Source organism: Lepidochelys kempii, chromosome 3 (assembly GCF_965140285.1).
Source record: "Lepidochelys kempii isolate rLepKem1 chromosome 3, rLepKem1.hap1, whole genome shotgun sequence".
NCBI lineage: Eukaryota > Metazoa > Chordata > Testudines > Cheloniidae > Lepidochelys > Lepidochelys kempii.
The window spans coordinates 109,608,511-109,622,359 of record NC_136382.1 but is presented as its reverse complement, the minus strand read 5'-3'; the positions used below and the strand labels follow the sequence as shown (position 1 = coordinate 109,622,359).

The 13,849-nt window shown below is 41.2% G+C and overlaps 1 protein-coding gene across 5 annotated transcripts in view; it reads right to left on the bottom strand.

The window, feature by feature from the left end:
- AIG1 (androgen induced 1) overlaps positions 1-11,828 on the bottom strand; it is a 192,903-nt gene extending 181,075 nt beyond the window's left edge. For 2 of the 5 annotated variants that reach the window (XR_012158065.2, XR_012158066.2), the window contains exon 1: positions 11,484-11,823. Coding sequence is in view for 2 of the 5 variants with exons in the window: in XM_073337496.2 (XP_073193597.1) it covers positions 11,484-11,624 (141 nt within the window). In the remaining 3 variants the exon portion in view is untranslated. Of the gene's footprint in view, positions 1-11,483 lie in introns of all 5 variants that reach the window. The other 3 variants (XR_012158067.2, XM_073337496.2, XM_073337498.2) reach the window with 3 other exon arrangements.
- Positions 11,829-13,849: the final 2,021 nt, after the last annotated feature.

Here is a 13,849-nt window from a genome sequence, read left to right as displayed (position 1 = left end):
AATCTCAAACTGCCCTGTCTCTCCCAACAAGTCACTTGACAAAGGTGGGTAAATATCAGTATGCCAATTTTATAGATTATAAAACCAGAAGCCCCTGTAGGGTGACCAGACAGCAAGTGTGAAAAATCAGGACAGGGGTTTGGGGGGGGTAATAGGCACCTACAGAAGAAAATGCCCCAAATATCAGGACTATCCCTATCAAATAGGGACATCTGGTCACCCTAAGCCCCTGTGATAATCTAGTCTGATGACCTGTATAAAACAGGCTATAGAACTTCCCTGAATTAATTTCTGTTGGAATTAGAGTATATCTTTTTAAAATGCATCCAATCTTTATTTAAAAATTAACAGTAATGGAGAATCCACCACAACCCTTGGTAAATGTTCCAATGATAAATGACTTTCACCATTAAAAAAGTGCATCTTATCTATCTAGCTTCAACATCCAGCCCTTGGAGATTGTTATACCTTTGTGTGCTAGACTGAAGATCGCATTATCAATTTTTTGTTCCCCTTACAAGTATGTGCAAATGACGATGAAGACCTTCTCTTTGTTAAAATAGATTCAAGGAGCTCAATATTTTTATCAATATAAGGCGTGTTTTCTAATCCTTTATTCATATTCATGGCTCTTCTCTGAATACTCTCCAACTTGTCAATATCTTTTTTCAACTGTGACCAGTGTTCCCTCTAACTTTTTCCATCCATATGTGGAATAAATTTTATGTGCACTGAGGTATGTGTGGATGTGTGCCAGCAGCAGAAACAAAAAACCTAGTTATAATATATTTTTTTAAAAGTTATCATAGGGATAATTACTCCACCCAGGACAGGTTAGGCATTTTAGAACTCACTAGTCAAAGAATTAGATTTAAGTGTAAGAGAAATAAAAATTATTAAATGCATGGACCAGTCAAACCACTAAAATAACACACTTTGAAAGAATAAAATTACAGAGAATATATGTGCCTTGCAGGAAGTACCAAGAAACAACAACAACAATATAAGTATGTGTTGGGAGGTGAGTATGAAAGAGACAGAGTGAGTGTGTGTGAGCACGTGACCCAGACACAGTGAGTGTGTGACCCAGAGTTAGTGTGTGTGTGTGAGAGACCCAGAGACAGCTGTGGCCACAAGAACTGGATACAGTATTCCAATGGCAGTTGCACCAGTGCCAAATATAGATAATATAACCTCCCTATTCAAAAATCCTGTTATACATCGAAGGGTCACTTTAGCGTTTTATGCCCACAACTATGTGCTGGGTGTTCATATTCAACTGATTATCTACCAGAACCCCCAAGTTTTTTTCAAAAAGAAAAGGAGTACTTGTGGCACCTTAGAGACTAACCAATTTATTTGAGCATAAGCTTTCGTGAGCTACAGCTCACTTCATCGGATGCATACCGTGGAAACTGCAGCAGACACTGCTTGTTAGGATAGAGGCCCTGTCCTATAAGTATGGCCCCCATTCTTATTCCTAGATGGGTAGCTCTACATTTGGCAGTATTAACATGCATATTTTTTGCTTCTGCCCATCTTATCAAGCAATCCAGATCACACAAATCAGTGATCTGTCATCTTCATTATTTATGATTCCCCCAGACTTTGTGTCACCTGCAAATTTCATCAGTGATGATTTTTTTCTTCTTCAAGGTCACTGATGAAAAAATGTTGAATACCACAGGGCCAAGAACCAATCCCTCCCCACCCAGAAACACACTTGCTTAGTGCTTCCCCATTTACAATTATGTTTTGAGACCTGTCAGCCAGTCTGCACCCACTTAATGTGTGCCATGTTTTTTATATTGTTCTAGTCCAGGGGTTCTCAAACTTCATTGCACCGTGACCCCCTTCTGACAACAAAAATTACTACATGTCCCCAGGAGGGAGAGCCAAGCCTGAGCCTGCCCGAGCCCCACCCCCAGGTGGGGGGGCCAAAGTCAAGCCCAAGGGCTTCAGTCCTAAGTAGGGGGCCTGTAAGCTGAGCCCCAATGCCCAGGGCTGAAGCCCTCGGCCTTCAGCTTCAGCCCCCGGAGGTGTGGCTCAAGCTTTGGCCCCAGCAAGTCTAAGCCAGCCCTGCCGATCCCATTAAAATTTGAGAACCGCTGCAGTCTGTTTTAACCAAAATGTCATGTGGTGCTAAGTTAAATGCCATACAGAAGACAATGGTAAAAATGGTTGATGTAATATACTTAATCAACCAAACTTTAATCTCATCAAAAATACCAAGTTTGTTTGACAAGATTTGTTCTCCAAAAACCCATGTTGATTCGTATTAATTATATTACCCTTCTTTAATTCTTTATTAATCAAGTGCCACATCAGCCATTCCATTATTTTGCCCATGATTAAAGTCAGGCTGACAGGCCTATAATTACCCAGGTCATCCCATTTATCCTTTTTATATATTGGCACAACATTAGTTTTCTTCCAGGCTTCTGGAACTTCCCCAGTGTTCAGAGTTATTAACAACATTAATGGTCCAGCTAGATCCTCAGCTAGTTCTTTTAAAACTCTTGGGTGCAAGTTATCCAGATGTGCTGATTTTAAAATGTTTAACTTTAGTAGCTGCTATTTAACATCTCCCTGAATTACTATTGGAATGAAAAGTATTTCATCATCTGATACGACTACATCATCTGTTTTTTTTTCCCATATGCAGAACAGAAATATTTTTTGAACACTTCTGCCTTATTATGGACAATTCTACCATTCCCACCTACTAATGGATTGCTAGGATTATTTTTGTTCCTAATATTCTTAAAAAAACAAGCAAACCCAAAACACCTCCTTCTTAACAACATAAGAATGGCCATATTAGGTCAGACCAATGGTCCATCTAGCCCAGTATCCTGTCTTCTGACAGTGGCCAGTGCCAGATTCTTCAGGGGAATGAACAGAACAGGGCAATTTCAAGTGATCTACCCCGTTATTCACTCCCAGCTTCTGGCAGTTGGAGGTTTAGGGACACCCACAGCATGAAGTCGTATCCCTGACCATTTTGGCTAATAGCCATTGATGGACCTATCTTCCATGAACTTAGCTAATTTTTTTTTAATCCAGTTACACTTTTGGCCTTCACAATATACCCTGGCAAGGAGTTCCACAGGCTGACTGTGCATTGTGTGAAGAAGCACATCCTTTTATTTGTTTTAAACCTGTTGCCTATTAATTTCACTGGGTAAACCCTAGTTCTTGTGTTATGTGAAGGGGTAAACAACATCTCCCTATTCACTTTCTCAATACCATTCATGATTTTACAGAACTCTGTGATATCCATGATTACTCCAAGATCCTTCTTGATGGTAAAAACCATGTTGTTACTTCCCCCAACATACTGTGTTTATCTGTCTGATAATTTTGTTCTTCACTATAATTTCAACAAATCTATCTAACACTGAAGTTAGGCTTATCTGTCTGTTATTGCCAGCATTACCTCTGGAGCCTTTTTTAAAAAAAATCTATGTTACAGCAGCTACCCTCCAGTCACCTGTTACAGAGGCTGATTTAAGAGAGAGGCTATGTACCATACTTAATAGTTCTGCAGTTTCACATTTGAGTACCTCCAGAACACCTGGGTGAACAACATCTGGTCCTGGTGAATTATTATTGTTTAATTTATCAATTTGTTCCCAAACCTCCTCTATTGACAGTCAGGGACAGTTCCGCAGATTTGTCTCCTAAAAAGAATGGGTCAGGTGTGGGGATCTCCCCCACAGCCTCTGTAGTGAAGACTGATACAAAGAATTCATTTAGCTTTTTCACAATGGCCTTGTCTCCTTTGAGTGCTTCCTTAGCACCTCAATCATCCAGTGGCCCAACTGACTGTTTGGCAGGCTTCCTGCTTCTGGTGTACTTAAAAAATATGCTGTTAGTTTTTGTTTCTTCAGCTAGTTAGAACATAAGAACGGCTATACTGGGTCAGAGCAAAGGTCCATCCAGCCCAGTATCCTGTCTACCAACAGTGGCCAATGCCAGATGCCCCAGAGGGAGTGAACCTAACAGGTAATGATCAAGTGATCTCTCTCCTGCCATCCATCTCCACCCTCTGACAAACAGAGGCAAGGGACACCATTCCTTACCCATTCTGGCAAATAGCCATTAATGGACTACATACATCGTTTTAGTTGCCCTTTTCTGAACCTTTTCTAATGCGAGTATATCTTTTTTGAGATGAAGGGACCACATCTGTATGCAGTATTCAAGATGTGGGAGTACCATGGATTTATATAAGGGCAATAAGATATTTTCCGTTTTATTCGCTATCCCTTTTGTAATGATTCCGAACATCCCGTTTGCTTTTTTGACTGCCGCTGCACACTGCATGAACGTCTTCAGAGAACTATCCACAATGACTCCAAGATCTTTCTCCTGACTAGTTGTAGCTAAATTAGCCCCCATTACATTGTATGATTTTGCTCTTCAAATTCTTTCTTGGCCACCTAATTATACTTTTACACTTAACTTGCCAAATTTTATGCTCCTTTCTATTTTCCTCAGTAGGATCTGACTTCCAATTTTTAAAAGGATGTATTTTTGCCTCTAACCACCTCTTTTACTCTGGTTAGCCCTGGTGGCATTTTTTGGTTCTTTCGCTGTTTGTTTTTTTTGGGGCAGTGGGGGGAGTACACATTTAGTCTGAGCCTCTCTTTTGGTGTTTTTAAATAGTTTTCCTGCAGTTTGCAGGCTTTTCATCCTTGTGACTGTTCTTTTTTTAAGTTCTGTTTAACTAGCTTCCTCATTTTTGTGTAGTTCCCCTTTTTAAGTTAAGTTCTACTGTAACGGGTTTCTTTGGTATTTTCCCCTCTACTAGGAACCTACATTTAATTACATTATGGTTGCTATTACCAAGCGGTTCAACTATATTCACCTCTTGGACCAGATTCTGTGCTCAACATAAGACAAAATCAAGAACTGCCTTTCCCCTTGTGGGTTCCAGGACAAGATACTCCAAGAAGCAGTCATTTAAGGTGTCTAGAAATTATAACTCTGCATCCCTTCCTGAGGTGACACATACCCTAATAATAAATTTATAAATATATTTATAAATAAATCTTCTAAATTTAACAACTGGTTCTAGCGAACCGGCTCCAGCTCACCATTGACCCTACATCTCCCTTAGCCTCTCCAGTGCAGCCACTCTGGCCTCAAGAGCCCATACTGTGTCTCTGAGGCCATGAGCTGCTTGCACTGCGTGCATACATATACCAACTGTCCAAAAGACAGGTAAGCATATGCACTGCATTCAGTCGCTATTAAATTGGATAGCTCCCACATCCCACCCCACCCCCGCTCTGCTACTGAACTTCTTGTCCTCAACTCTCCTGGCCACAGATTTCGCCCTATGCCCCTTTGTACAATTCCTTGCTTCCCATATATATATATATTCATTATCATCAACTTCCCCTTTCTTTCATTTTTATATTTTGTTTTTTTTAAATAGCTGCCTTCACTGACTCATTAAGTCAAGATGGTTTTTAACCAGTGCTGCCTTCTTCCTCTCTTGTGGTAGTGGCATTTGGGCATCTAGTAAAATGTTCTTACAGAATTCCCAATTCTTTCACATTTTTTCCTTTAAATTCTCTTTCCCAGCTGGTTTGGCTCCTAATTATTTTCAGCTTTGTGAAATTGGCCCTTTTAAATGGTGAGTAGTTTGGACTTTATTCTTTTTGCACATTACAAATGTGATCAAGTCATGATCACTTATGCCTAAGCTATCACTATGTTATAGTTCTTGGATCAATTCCTCTTCAACTGTCAATAGAAATCCCTCATGCTGGATGCAACACTTTTTAGAGTTAGGAAACTTTCATCCACAATATTTAGAAATTCCAAGGATGTTTCAGTACTGGTGTAATGAGATCTCCAGCATATTTCACTCAGATTTAAGTCCCGCATGATCATGCAAGTTTTTTCCCTACATATTATAGATAGGTGCTTAAGGAGCCAGTCATTCTGTTCACTAGTGTGATTTCGTGGCCTTGTTTGTTACATAGGCTGCTAGCATTGGTGTATATTGCCTCTGGCAAGGATGTGCCTGAGAATACAGATCCAAATCATGCCAACAACGGGGAAGAACAAAACTCCTTTAAGATAGTTTCAAATCACTTCAACTGCAACATTGTTTCAACAGAAATCTAGATTGTCCCGTACATTTGATGAAGCAGACAATGGTAAATGTGCCAGATGCAGGAGAATAGAGCTTTTCCAGGTTTGGTAAGGTAACAGGAACATTAAATTTGCCATAGCCATGCAGGATCAGACACCTGATCTGGCTAATTAGTCCAACAGCAGCTAATACATGATGCTTTACTATACAGATCATTGCCGTTGTTTCTTGTAGTGCCCCACAGTGTTCTAAGTGTTTTGCAGGTAAAAGAAGGTACAGATATGACACCGAAAATCTTACTCTTGAATGGAACGACAAAACAAAGCAAAACTACAGAGCCAATGTATGCAATGTTACACATTGGAATGGGGGTGTGGGAGAGAATCAGTTCTTTCCTAACTCCAGCTACCCTGAATCATAAGTTATGAATATACTTAACACGTTCAACATTATTCAAGACCATGTTGTTAATAAATCACAGTTATCTTTATTAAGATAGAAGTATCAAAATGACTACTATACATAACAAATGGCCAACCTCCACTTCCTACTACGCATTCAAACACCATTTCCAATCTAACAGAGCTTTTCAAATTATATTTAACTCTGAAAGTCTAAACTGGGTGGAGGAGGGCAGATACCAAGTCAAGAAATTTTACACATCTTATTATGTTTGCTCTTAAATGTATCCCATCTGAACCACCTTCTTCACCATTCCACTGTAGGTAACTTAGTGAGGCCTAATTAAGTTTGTGGGGTTGAAAAGGAGGGAAAATGTTGTTGTAGCTATAAAGAAGTTTTCACCAGGAATAAGGAGGCACATTTACTTTGAACAGCATCTACCTTTACATGCCAAGAAGAGAAATTAAAGCAGAGGCGGTTATTCGCAGCAGCAGTGGTAAGCATAACTGGTATATTGTCAAAATGTACCTTCAATATTGCTCCATGAACTAGGTAAACGTTCCATTGCTAGGAATTAAAAATTCAAGGACAGGAAAGACTAAGAATTCACATCTAAGGAAATATATGAGAATGGACATCCAAATTCTACCAGTATACTTGTTGCTAGGCAAAACAGACAAATACGGACTATATAAATGGATATATTATGATGAACAGTCTGAAAGATCATGCAGTAGATATCCACCCTCTAACTAAATGACACAAAACAAATAAATGTTAATTTTGATGGGAACTGGCCATTACTCTGGGGCTTCATAGTCCATGAATTTCCCCAAAAGCACAGATTTTTATAAGCAGGGAAAGAGCTGGAAATCTACTGCAAGGATAAAGTACAAATTAATGAGCAGAGAATAGGAATGTTTTGGCTATTTAGTTTTTGCTTCAAATTCTTTTCAGCTACCGAATAGTATCATTTGATGCACAACCATATTAAGCGCAGATACTAATAACTAGGTTAGAGGAAGCATTATTGCCAGGGCATTATGGCCAGCTATAGCCAGTTGCCTAATTTCTCCAGGTGACTGACTGATGTTGAGACTCTTGTGCCGATTGAGAAGGAATGCCTCACGACAGTCTCAGCATGCAAAAAATGTCCAAATTTCTTGTTCAGATTAGATTCCAAACCTCACTTCTGACTGACTACAAACCTCTCATACCCCTCGTAAACAGCAAGTGCTTGCACTGTGTGCCAGTGAGATGTCAAAGACTCAGTCTAAGCTCGTTGATGTACAATCTGCGGTGAGAATACATGCCTGCCAAGATTCTGTTGCCGATATTTTGTCTAGACATTTTCTGAATGTGACTGATGCAGGGACATTGCAAGTAGTTGAGGAAACTGAAACTTACAAAAGAGCTCTGCAAGCCTTAAAGCCATCATACAATATAGTGCAAGTGTGCCTGAAAACATCCAAACTTTCCTTCTGGAGAACAGTAGCCTCACTGGCTCTGATAGCATCTTATTTCCTGAAGACAGGGCAGTTAACCCAGTAGAAATGGAGAAATGTATCCTTATATGAGACACCATTAGGCCCCTTGGATATTACTGAACGTCGTCAACAACTAAAGATGTCTGTCTGGTGGCTAGGAATTAGGAGACAAATCCAAGTGATTCGGTTTCTTGACCAAACCAGCAGTCAGGGACACATACCCTATTTAAGAAACCATTAATATTTCTCTGCTGTCAGATTTGGAAAGTGGGCCATAAAGGGTGACCCTTATGAGCTAAGGGACAGAAGCACATGGTTATAGTTGACTACTTTACTAGATATTTAAAAACCACACATTTACCTGATGCTCTTTGATCATGTCATGCATAGACGAATGTGATGGTGAGAAAGTCCACATCAGACTGCATGGTGGGAAAGTCCATGTGAAATTGTTACAGTGGGCCATAATTTTTGGGGGAATAATTGTTATTTACTGACAAGTAATACTTTTGCTACATTAAAAATAGCCTTCACCCACCTAAGGATGGTCCTGTGGTTAGGGCACTAGCCTAAGACTTGGAAGATGTGGATTTAATTCCTTATTCTGTCATAGACTTCCTGTGTGACTACAGGTTAGGCACTTGCCTCTCTATGCCTCTATTTTCCATCTGTAAAATGGGGATAATAATACTCTACCTCTCAGAGGCGTTGTGAGGATGAATACATTAAAGACTACGAAGTGCTTTGATATTCACTGATGAAAAACTATAAGAGGTAGGTATTACTTGTTGTTTTTATTAGGCCAAGGATTAGATAATAATGGTAAGGCCAAGAAAGCCAGGTAAAGGGTTAAGCAGACCCAAAACCAAGACAGTCTGCTTTTAGCTTTAGTCAGTTACGGTCTGATCCAACTGCTATTAATATAAATGGAAAGACTTCTGTTTGACTTCAGTGGGAGTTGGATTATTAATCCATGTCACTGAGTGCAGCCCAGCATCCCAAAGGGAAAAATCTAAAACAAGTCAAACAGCATAATAGAAGAGCAAAATATGCATATAAATTTCACTTTGACAAAAGGAATGCTGTTAAGACACTTCTTGAGTTGTATCCTGGTGTCTTGAGAGCAAAATCGGATAGTGATATAGGTTAGATAACATACATGCCAAACTTCTAGGTTTTACAAAGCCAAGCCCAAGGTAAATAAATTCTGGACGAACAGAACATATTTGCAGCTCATCCTACATCCAAGAAATGGCTTTCTACAACTTAGCACTCTAGAGTCAGTGTTACCCAGAGACTTAGATTGTAAGCTCTTTAGAGAGGATCCTTCTTCTGTGTTTGTACTCACCCTAGCACAATAAGGTACTGGTCCATGATTAGACCTTCTATGCACTACAGTATTACAAATAAATAATAATAAGTAAGGACAATTCTGCTATAGAGGAATTATAGACAGAACCAGCAACGCAGCCAGACTTGCCACATTGAGATCATTAGATAGTGTCATTAATAACGGATTCCTTTTTAAACGCTGTGATCAAAATGTCCAGAGAATGAATGATCAGGAAACCTGAATATTGGAGAAACTCTTATATCAATGCCAGATAGGGCAAAATAATCTCCCTTGTACTTGAAGTCAAAGAGTTTCTCTCTTCTCACTTTGTTTAATACTGTATTATGTTAATTGCAAATGGTTTAAGAGATAGCATTGCCAACAACTCAAAGTTTAAAGGAAGTGTGTGTGGGAGACCTATAATTCAAATATCCTGGTTTTAATTCTACTGAGAATTTCTGATCTTATAAGTGTAAACTATTTTTTTCAACAATACCCTACTACACAGCTTGAAAGTTCAGAGAGTGGGAAAGAATAAAATTTAAAATTAAATAAGCTCTAGCTGAATTTTAAAATATTAAAATTTTAAACAATATAAGCTTGCTAACTCTTCAATAGGAAAAGCCCAAAACAAAAGTTCTGCATTTGTAAAGTACAATGAAAAATTAACATATGTAAAAATAGATCTTATTAGATATAGACAGTTGTTTGGGTCAAGCCCACACCTGCCTACTGTCAAAACTGAGAATACATTTAGCCATAGCATGCACTGCAAACACCTGTAACTGGCACTTGGCCTTAAACACAAAAATTCTCTTCTTTAAATAGAAAAATGGAATAGTTGCTCCTACCCCACCAGGAAAATCTACATCCTGATTAACCTTAGGGTAACAGTATCACAAAATCTTGCATCTGGCACCTGGATCCCAGCAAATCACATAGGTTTTAGGCTCTAAATTAAAAAATTCTACCATCTAAAAGACAGCAAGCATTATCAGCAGCTAGTGTAGTAGAAGTAGTTACACTTGTGCTCTATTTAGTTGGGAGAATTTGAGTTTGAGCCCAAAAATTAATGGCATTGTGCTAGTACAGGTTTCTGCTGTGCTCTTGCATCAGGGTCTAGACTTTTATGGTGGCCTGGCAATGGTATAATGCCTTGTCTAATTCTGTCATCTAATTTGAGGATTCAGCAGGGAAACCACTGGGTCCAGGTGCTGCATATGAGGTTTGTCATTGTATTGCACCTGGATACATCAGGATCTGTTTTTTTCCCCCTGGTGGACTAGGTGCATTAACATCTGTCTGTTTAGGCTGTATGATCATGGAGTTCAGGGATACAATTTTTGGATTCAGCATGGTTGAAGTGCTGGATATGGGTTTTCCCAATGGTCTTATGGCATGATAGTAAGGTCTGGATCTTTGCACTGAACTGCAGTGAGAAACAGTTCTTGTCTAAACCGACAGGTGCACTGGTGGGATTGGAGGAAAAAACTGGCTGAATCTGGTTGCCAAATGTGTGGTTTGTGGCACTTTTACCTCACCCGTGTTAGGCTCAAGATTATTCTGGTGGCCAGGTGTGGCAAGCCATGTTTCCTATTTTGACAGTATGTTTTGTGGTCAGCATTATATTCTCCTATATTTTGCTTTAGGAAAACCATGTTTAACAGTTCTGTTGACACAAACATGGCTGCTGTGGCCTGTTCAACTATAAACAATAAACAGGCCAGAGGAGTTTTTTTTAAAAATCGATCCAGTATTGCTGCTGCTTTATTGGTGACCAGCTCTTTTCAATGTTACCCATTTAATGACAGGTTTCAGAGTAACCGCTGTGTTAGTCTGTATTTGCAAAAAGAAAAGGAGGACTTGTGGCACCTTAGAGACTAACCAATGAGTCACAAAAGGGCAAGTTCTTTTTTTCCCACCCACAAAGTCGCCTAATTATGATGCTCTTGTGGGGGAAGTGGGACTAGGGAGCCCCATGCACAAGGGAGCTGAAACGCCTGGGCCAGAACATTGCAGGCTGGCCAGTGACTCTCCTGCCAGAGCTCCCGGAGGCACCTCCAGCCACTTACCAAGTGCACACACAGGAGGGAGCAGCTTAGGCTGGGACGCTCCCGCAGGCTGGAGGGCGAAGGTGAGGGCAACTTACCAGGTCTATGAATGTCAGAAATTTCCAGCTCCCTCCATAGGTCTGATGCGCTGGCATGTCAATGGCGTTGTACGCGCACAGGATGGAGAAGTAGGAGAGGAGGATGGCGACTCGCAGCACCTGGCAGGGCACGAGCGCCATGTCGCCACTTTGCAAGCGGGGCCTGCGAGCTGCAAGGCAGCGGGGGCGCGCTTCCCGCGCGGGGCTGGCGCGGCGGCGCGCGGGCGGCGCGCGACGGTCGGCCCGGGGAGGAAGCGCGAGCGCGCGCCTGGGTCTCCCCCTTGTTCTGTGCGCGGGAGACGCGCCCGGCCGCGGGGAGAGCGGCTCAGCCGGAGCTCCTCAGGCAAGAGGGTGCTTCCTGGAGCAAAGGTGGGCGGGGAAAGGAGGAGATGCTGGAGGAGGGGTTACCATGGCAATCTACTAAACCTGCCCTGAGCTTGCTGCTGCTGCTTCAGCGGAGACACCCCTGGAGCAGGTGACCCCTCCGCCTCTGGGGCTGTGTGAGTGTGACTTGTATATTCTTCTTGCCAGCGCTACAAAAAGCGAGCATGCGGTGACATGCAGAAATAAATATGGGCAGGGTCATTATCCTGTAGAGCCTTGCATTTTCACCCACGCTGCCCCTGCACTTCCATGACCCAGTCTGACTACAGAGTCTGAGCACCTGTTCACAAACGCCGGCGTACACCCATGCATACACCTGAGCACACGTGCACATGCTTACATGTAATACAGAAACTTGCTAGCATGCATGCACACATCCTCACACACACGTGCATGCCCAAGCTTGTGTGTACACACAGACACACGCACTTGTGCACACATGCTCAATGATACACAAGCACACAAATGAATAAATGCATTCATATTTTATGTTCACACACAAACATGCTAACACCATCTTGCTCTCACATCCACACATAAAGAAGAGTGGATGAGTGTGAATATGAGATGATGTACCCCTGTGTCCATGTAAAATAAACAAACATATTTTTAAATGCATGGTTGTATGTATTGCTTTTGGTCTTACGAAATGGTAATTATGAACCTCTTAAACATGTAGATTTATTTTTCTTGTTTACAGATCAAATTTTAAAATATCCAACCATAATAAAATGGTGTTTTGCATATCTGCTTTTAGAACAACTGTAATTCCATGCAGGCAGTATTGCCTGGATGTTTCAAAGATTGCTTATTTTGTTTTAGTCTGGGAGATTAGAGCACAATAGATGTATATATGTGATTCAGTAGTGTAGAGAACCAGTGACACCAGTTTTGTTTTTAAACTTAAGTCACTGTTTTATTAAATACTAGGATCTCCTTCACCGAGAAGGATATAAATTACATACATTCCCAGTTTGCCTTCCAGTAAGTGTTGTGGGATATCAATTGCATCAGACTGTGGGCAGCAGATATTTTTTTAACAGGTCAGATGACTAAATTTTAGCCAACCACATATGGGGTCAATTTATGAAAAGACAACACAGGCATTTCCTGTGGTCCATTTAAAACAGGTGTCCACTCCAAACAGTCTGTGAGTCACAGGGTACTTCTGTAGTGGGGGGCTTGAGTGAAATAAATAATTTTTTGTTCATTGTCCTGTTGCAGAGAATTGGAGTTGAACAGATGGACAAAAGATTGAACCTTCTAAAAATATAAATGTGTTCTAAGTGTCTGATTGTGCCACTGAAGTCTTTACTCTTCTGCTATCCCTTGATGCAAAGATGATGTCTGCCAAGGGGGTTCATTGGTGGGTTTTTAAGTGGCTGAGGATCCCAATTCATGCCTTGCAGACTTTCCCACGGAAGTGAGAGGTGTAATCTTGGAGGAGACATAGTTGTTGGCTGGACTGTTGTGCCCTTTCTTTCCCCCTTTCTTGCTTCTCTGTCTCATGAACTTGTCTGTTCTCCTCAAAGTGAGTTGTGGCGTGGTGTATAGTAGCTACTATATAGAGGCTACTATAAAAAAGGCAGCTTTCCCTCCCTATGGGGAAGACTAAGGTTGAGGCAATATATCTGGGCCATGCTGGTCCAGAGAGGAGGCCTGGAATGACCTGGGAAAGAGACGGATGTTCAGGAGGAAAAGGACTGCGAAGAGGCAGGACATAAAAAGACCCTGGGATAGGAGAATTAAGAGAAGGACAGTGCCTGGGGTAATAATGTGAGCTGAAGGTCTCATGTTGGTAACAGTCTTTGCTTAGGGACCACAGGAACTTCTGGAGAGGGTAGGAGAAAACCCCTTTCAACTCCCTGTGTCAGTTCAGGGCAGACTCTAATGAAGAAAGGACTAGAGGCAGAGCTGAAGGTGGGCGGGCAGAGGTGGACAAAGAAGAGACTACTGAGGCTGGGGGAGGGCTGAAGAGGTTT